General features: G+C 41.3%; 1 protein-coding gene across 1 annotated transcript; it reads left to right on the top strand.

The window, feature by feature from the left end:
* The first annotated feature begins 484 nt into the window (after positions 1 to 484).
* On the top strand, positions 485 to 5,439 carry LOC136675788 (suppressor of cytokine signaling 6-like). The gene is made up of 2 exons (XM_066652538.1): positions 485 to 798; positions 2,082 to 5,439. Exon 2 carries the CDS (start codon positions 2,214 to 2,216, stop codon positions 3,795 to 3,797), a length of 1,584 nt encoding a protein of 527 aa, XP_066508635.1. The 5' UTR covers positions 485 to 798; positions 2,082 to 2,213; the 3' UTR covers positions 3,798 to 5,439.
* Positions 5,440 to 7,072: the final 1,633 nt, after the last annotated feature.

Genomic DNA, 7,072 nt, shown 5'->3' with positions numbered 1-7,072 from the left:
GCAACCAGAGGAAACCCACTTAGACACAGGGAGAGCACACCAAACTCCTTTCAGTCACCCGAGTGGGGCTCGAATCCACAACCTCAGGTCTATTATGCATCAACTTAAATTAAAATGAAATGTTTTATATATTTGAGTCCCATGCCATTCTTGAGAGAGTGACAATACTGAAATATGTCACAGATTCAGAAATAATCGTTACATATTTATACATTCAGTCATCTACAAATAGTAATTATGTTATAAATTGTATTTCTATTATATAATAAAATACATATTAAACAAGTATCTTTTTTAACTAAAATGTTAAATGTCTTTTTCTATAATGCGTTTCTAAAATCTCTGCGCAACTTTGTCTTTATTATTATTATTATTACTTAAAAATAAATTTTCCCAAATAAAATAAAAATCGAAGGCAGCTTTGCGCGCTTCTCGGCCGCCGTAGTGACGCGCCTATGTTCGGGGCTTAGCGCTGTTTCCCATGATGCAACAGCAAACAAAGAGGAGAACGGAGGACGGCGCAGAAAAAGTTTTAAACGCGTTAAAATTCACCAAAAAAGCTGCATAAAGCCGAAATAACCGAATGATCCGTGTGTGCGGAGTCTTACCGAGAGACAGCGTCTTTTTCTGTGTGAGAGTCACGGCTGTTTCGGCCGGTATTTGGGGAGAAGGGGGATGTTGTAGCTGTGAGCGCCGCAGTCCCAGTGTTATTGAATTAAACTCCGCTTTAACGGGGTTTAGTCTCTTTACTGTTTCTTAACATGAGGCTCAGCAGCTGACAGCGTTAGGAACCGAAAGGTAACCTCCTCCTTATTTCCTTTATTTACCTGTTAATTCACTGTTCTTCAGATGTTCTTGTGTTTGTGTGCTCCCTGCTTCTGCTCCTCAGTAACGAGGCCTTACACCGAAGACTGTCTGCAGTACTTTGCCTCTCATGCATAAAACACGCTTAATCACGCAGCCCTGCTTGTGACATCCCTTCACAATACAATTAATGGGTGCAAACTACTCAGTAATACGTGGGAGCGACATATTAAGGCATGGGAGTGAGATATTTATTAATTCCTTCACACTCACTAAATATCTCATACCAAAATATTAATAATGCCATGAGTTTATTAAAAAGGGGTGTCATCAGCAGGGATCCGTATTAATAGACAAAAGTGAGCCTGTTTTATGTGAATATATGAGTGCACTTTGTTTAACACCTGTTTTGAACATACCTTGGTCTAACTTCTGTAGACACCAGGACAGTTGGGTGGTTATAGCAATACATTTATGATTAATCCCAGCATTTTAAAATGAATCAGTGTTACGTTTCTGTGATTTGCCTGGTGCTGCATATTTTAAAATCTTCTGGTCAATGGTTACATTAATATAAATTCATCTCTCCATAAAAAAGACATTTTTTTCTATAATATTTATAAGAAAATCACATCCTAGTGCCTTAGTTGTGGCTCAGATTTAACTCTACATTTTTACCTTCATTTAGTATACACAGATCTGAGTATGCTATAAGTCCCTGTCGCCGTCTCCTCCCACCCCTCAGTCGTTTACCTGCGGAGTGAAAGTATTACTGCTTTAAAATGGTAGTATTCAGATTCAGACATCCAGGGTTTCTTATGTCATAAACCTAAAGAATCAATGGTGTCAGCTTGCAGGGTGGGGGTGTCTAGCTGCAGGAGTGAGGCAGAGGTGGGGGAGGAACATAGCTGCGTTTTTAGGAGGTTTTAAACAATGTCAGGAGGTGGGAGTTTACATTTTCTTGGACCAAGGTCATGTAAAAAATAGGTTTGACAATTGAATAAAAGAAATCTCTTATCACAATAAGAGTATACTCTCATTCAGTTGTGTATTTACTCTCATTAAACTCTAATTTTTTGAATGAGAACAGATGAATACATGGAACACACACAACTGGTTTGAAAGGTCAAATTAAGAAAATGCATCAAGTGCTTGAAATGATGATAAAGTTAACTGTGACCCTTTTAGCGTATATATTAAATCTGTGTATTATGTGGCTATTATCAAGCTATTTGTGTTTTGATACATGTATTTTTATACTATTTTATTTTCCCTAGGCTTGGCAGTTGTGGAAAGATCTGCATGACTAGCTATGACCAAGCATTCTCGTTCACCTTCCTCTTTTCTGTCCTTCCTGGAACCTTCTGTGTGAGTCATCCTCTTCCAGCAAAGTGGAGGAAGTATTCAGGATGAAGAAAATTAGTCTCAAGACAATAAGAAAATCATTAAACATAAAAGGGAAAGACGAGAAAGCTGTAGAGTATGCTGTATCCCAGCCAGACCTGTCTGCCAGTTTCCCTGCAGAAGATTCTCTTTATGGAGGCTGTTATGGCAAGGATCTTGTTGGCAGGGACTTGGACGGCGAAGAGGCAAAAGGATCCAAATCCCGCTCCAAAAGTGAGGGCCTCATGGGAACGTTGAAGCGCAGGTTGTCCACAAAACAGAAACCAAAGGTCAAAGGGAGTTCGCCGTCCGTTTGCTCCATAGATGACGACACGTTCTCCTCGTCATCTGCGCCCATCACTTTCAGCGATTTGAAATCGCAGCATTCTTCCCGATCTACGTCTCTTCGAAGCCACCATTACAGCCCTACGCCATGGCCACTGAGGCCAACCAACTCGGAGGAAACCTGCATCAAGATGGATGCCAAGGTAAAGGCCCTGATCCACTCCTCCGGCTCAAGTCCAGTGCTCAACGGCATTCGAAAAGACTTCCTGGAGCTCCAGAGAGATGGGCTGTTCGAAGAGTCCAGTGGCTCCTTTAAAAGTTCCAACCCCCAGAACGGTGATCTTCACCTGGAGATGGAGGATCATGTGCCTGTAGTCATTGGTCTAGCAGCTCAGGATTACATACAGTACACAATGCCTTTAGATGATGGACTTTACCCTGAGGACGTGTCCCGTTCTTTCTGCTTAGACGGTACTTCACCCATGGATGTGGGGCCACAGACGGAAGGGTGTTCTCTTCACGTGGATGAGGAGCCCATTGACCATGATCTCCTTTCACCAGATATTTTTATGGAGCCTTCTGTCAACAGGCTCTTTTTGAACACTGCAAATGCCTTGCTGCAAGGCTCCAGGCTTGAAGCCCCCCTTTCCCCTTTGCTACCTCAGGTTCCTGGAGGTCAACTCTCCAGGAGCCTTTCTGGATTGGACGGTACACATTCACAAGTGGCAGAATCAGTCATCCACCACCTTAGCTTTGACCCCAGCTCAGCTCCTGGGGTCCGACGGGTCTATGATGCGGTCCAGAACAGTGGGCCAATGGTGGTGACCAGCCTCACAATGGAGCTAAAGAAATTAGCAAAGCAGGGATGGTACTGGGGCCCCATCACGAGATGGGAAGCCGAAGAGAAGTTGATAAACCTTCCCGACGGCTCTTTCCTGGTCCGAGACAGTTCAGATGACCGGTACCTGCTCAGCTTAAGCTTTCGCTCGCAGGGAAAAACGCTCCACACAAGAATAGAGCACTCCAACGGCAGCTTCAGTTTCTATGAGCAGCCGGACGTAGAAGGCCACACCTCCATTGTGGATCTTATCGACAATTCCATCCGGGATTCGGAAAACGGGGCCTTCTGCTACTCAAGGTCGCGCTTACCCGGCTCGGCCACATACCCCGTCAGACTGACCAACCCTGTTTCGCGGTTTATGCAAGTGCGCTCGCTCCAGTACTCGTGCCGCTTTGTCATTCGCCAGTACACGCGGATAGACTTGATTCAGAAATTGCCTTTACCGAACAAAATGAAAGATTACCTGCAAGAAAAACACTACTGAACTGTTTGGGAGCTGACACCCTTTTGTTTCTTGCACTTTTTTTGGGATGACGACACAATTATTTACGGTTTTGCAAACATTCTAGGGATCATCGGGTGCCATTAACCTTCACGTTTTGCATTTTTTGTCTGAAGAAAAGGGTGATGTTTATTCAGTGTTTAAGAATAAGTAGTTTTAAGAATGTGGCTAGAGTGATCAGAGTGTATTACCGAAGTATCTTCTGCATGCTTGTTTAGAAATCTGTAGAATTTTTTTTTTGTTTGTTTGTTTTTTTTTCTTTTTAAAACCCAGGTTTTATTTTCCTGAAAAGAGCAATCATGAAACAGAATAATTTTCTTATACATGTACTACCTGTTAAATAATTTTAGCAAAGAAAATAGGGGCTTTGTGAGAGGTGCACAGTGGTATTTTGCCTTAATGATGTCAATTTTTTGAGAGGTTAAAGTGGGAGTTTCTTTGGCAAGAGTGAATGAAGAATGGCTTGATTTGTCGTTGATTTTAAAATACAAATAGCACTGTTCCATCAAATTAGCGTGGTCGTCTTTTGCACTATAGAAACTTAGGCTAACACATCAAGTCTACCCTGTCCTTTTAAAAGAAACTGTATGCACCGCCATGGAGTTACGTGAATAAGCTATATTAGCTGGTCACATGTTTCAGAGATTACACGCTCTTCACCCTAATGAACGGTTTGTTGTTCATTTTTATTTATTTTAAGTTCAATGCTATAGCACACATGAAGCCAAGGACAGAGCGGACTAAACTTGTTACAGGATTGGTTTGACTTTTGTTTGTTTTTTAGGGTGTTTGAACATTTGTAATTGTTGCTGTGTTATCTGTCCTTTGCTTGTCTTAATGGACAGCAGAGATGGGTAGTTCAGATCCAGAAAATGAAAATCATTCCCAGGAGTTTGTTCTTACAAAATCCAAGAATTTTACTGTCTGTACCTGAATTACCCAATAGAAACAAAATTAACGGTACAGTGTTTTTCCTTTTTCTAATTGAGACTGGTGCATGCTGAAACAACAAGTGTATGTACGGTTCTCCATTTCAAATTACCTCCCTCCTTTTTTCTAGTTTAGTCCTAGAATCCTATGCAGGCCTACATTCCTTGTTTACATTAAGATGTCTTGGTTCGGTAGCACACTTTCTGGTCTGAGCTCGACATCCCGCACCCGGAAGACCCGCACAGATTTCTGGTTCATTGCGATTCTTGCCTGATCTTGTTGCTGCGATTTAACGGAAAGTATGTTTCACTGAAAAGGCCACATTTACAGTTTTTACACCTTTACTTTTTTTGAGGGGGAATTATGTGATTTTATTACAACATTCAGTAGATGTTTACGCGGTTTGATAGAGCGCTCATATGTTCAGTCCATTTGGTTTCATCATACAAAGGACTAAACACACTGCATTAATCGTGGCCTTTTGTGCTTAGCTGATTGTCGAGGCGCAAATTGCGATAAATTATTCATATTCCATCATTTCTGCAGCCTTACTAAAAAGCTAATACGCAGTCAGCTGTGGACTGTAAAATGACAGAGCTTAATAGTAAATGGAGAGTAAAAGCACCCACTGCTGTGTTTCTGGGATGGTGAATTTGCCTCTTTTTTTCCTCTCCTTTCTCTCCCGCCCCCCTCCTCTCACGCCCCCCTCCTCTCACTTACTATCTTGTATTTACACCACTCACCAATGCTTGCCTTTAAATGACAAACGTGGTGTTTACCCACAATAGAAAACCTAACATAAGTCTATTTTCTTGAATATGACCCCTTCAGTCCACTCAGACTGGAAGTTATTTTCTTCTGGATGGGGAGCCTGACGGGTGTGATATTTGTAGGTTGAGATGCCAGTTTATTAGGTACCCATACCTAAAAGTATTTCTCCTAAACTCCTGTCAAACAGGTTTACAGTTGGCTGTGCTCCATCTGTAGCTTCACATTTATAAGTATCTATCAACCACAGGACCAACACTTTCCAGGTATTATTCGTGTGGTGGATATTAATCACCCAAATTATGTCTAGTCAGTGGTTGTCCAAAGGCCTTATAAGTCGCCCTCGGGTCAGTGACTAGACCCTGAATATCTCCTATTTTCATCAAACATATCTAGAAAAAAAAAGCCCAAAACCTAATGCCTTAAAAGTGACTTAGATGGAACTCTACACCGTCATTCAGGACGCACACATCTATGATGCAGCTACTTCCTGCCTCTACCTTCACTCATACAACCTCTGCTCAGCTGCAGCTCAAAAGCTCCTTGGGTTTATGATATCAGATGCTGTTGCTATCTAAATTTGTCAGATTGTCTTTGGAACACTTCAATTTCAAAGTAGAAATCCTCGACTTGAAGCTTAAACCTTTCACTAAGCTAAGACTTTCATTTCAGGGGTCTTTAACATGGTCACTTTTGTTTGGGTGGTGAATAATCTTGAACATTTCTTCTTCATTTTACATTTCCATTTATTTTCACATTAATAAAGGTTCCAAAAGCTGATTATTAAATCTTATAAAATGGTAATGGGTGTCTAATAATGGGTACCTAATAAACTGGAAACTAGTATGAAGTGTATGTTCTAGCAGTACTGCATTGGGAAGATTTGTTTCATTGGCTTCTTCTGATTACTTGAATATGACTTGGTTTGAGTTGAGCTTCACTTTTGAATGTGTGGATGACGATGTGTTGCGGTATGTGACAGTTTTGGAAGTGAGATGAGCGTTTCCTGTGTTTCAGAAGGATCCGTGTGCTGTATTGTGATTTTGGGATCATGTAAGTTCTGGCTGGTAACACGATTTCTATGCGTTGAGACTGAGGTTTCTTTTTCATTCACATTTGTCCAGCTTTGAGTCAGCCTCAGTGTGTTGTTTGCCTTGAAGATGAACATAGGAAAAAAAGTAAGGGATTGTCATTGATATGTGGTGTGTTCACTCGTGTTGTAAGTGATTTAAGGTGGATTTTAAAGTGGATTCCTGGTCAGCCCTGTTGCGGCTCTTCAGGGATGGAAGTATTTCTGCAAGTTCTTTCATCATTCTTGGTACGTTTAAGATAGTGTGCTGGAATTTACAGCGTTTTATTCCTTTATTCTGGAGTCGTAGTTTATTCATAAACGTTTAAGGACAGAATATCGGTGTAAAACGCTGGAATGGGCAGGTGTTTCTCAGATTTGGGTTGATTTCGCTGTCGTGCTGTTTGTTCCATTGAAATGCGTGGTTGCGATTTTGAGGGGAAATCCCTTCATTTTCCTTTTTCAGATTTTCAGTAGAACTTTTGTTGGA

This window comes from Hoplias malabaricus, chromosome X1 (genome assembly GCF_029633855.1).
Source record: "Hoplias malabaricus isolate fHopMal1 chromosome X1, fHopMal1.hap1, whole genome shotgun sequence".
Lineage (NCBI taxonomy): Eukaryota > Metazoa > Chordata > Actinopteri > Characiformes > Erythrinidae > Hoplias > Hoplias malabaricus.
The sequence above is the reverse complement of the archived record's forward strand: the minus strand, read 5'-3'. Positions and strand labels throughout refer to the sequence as shown.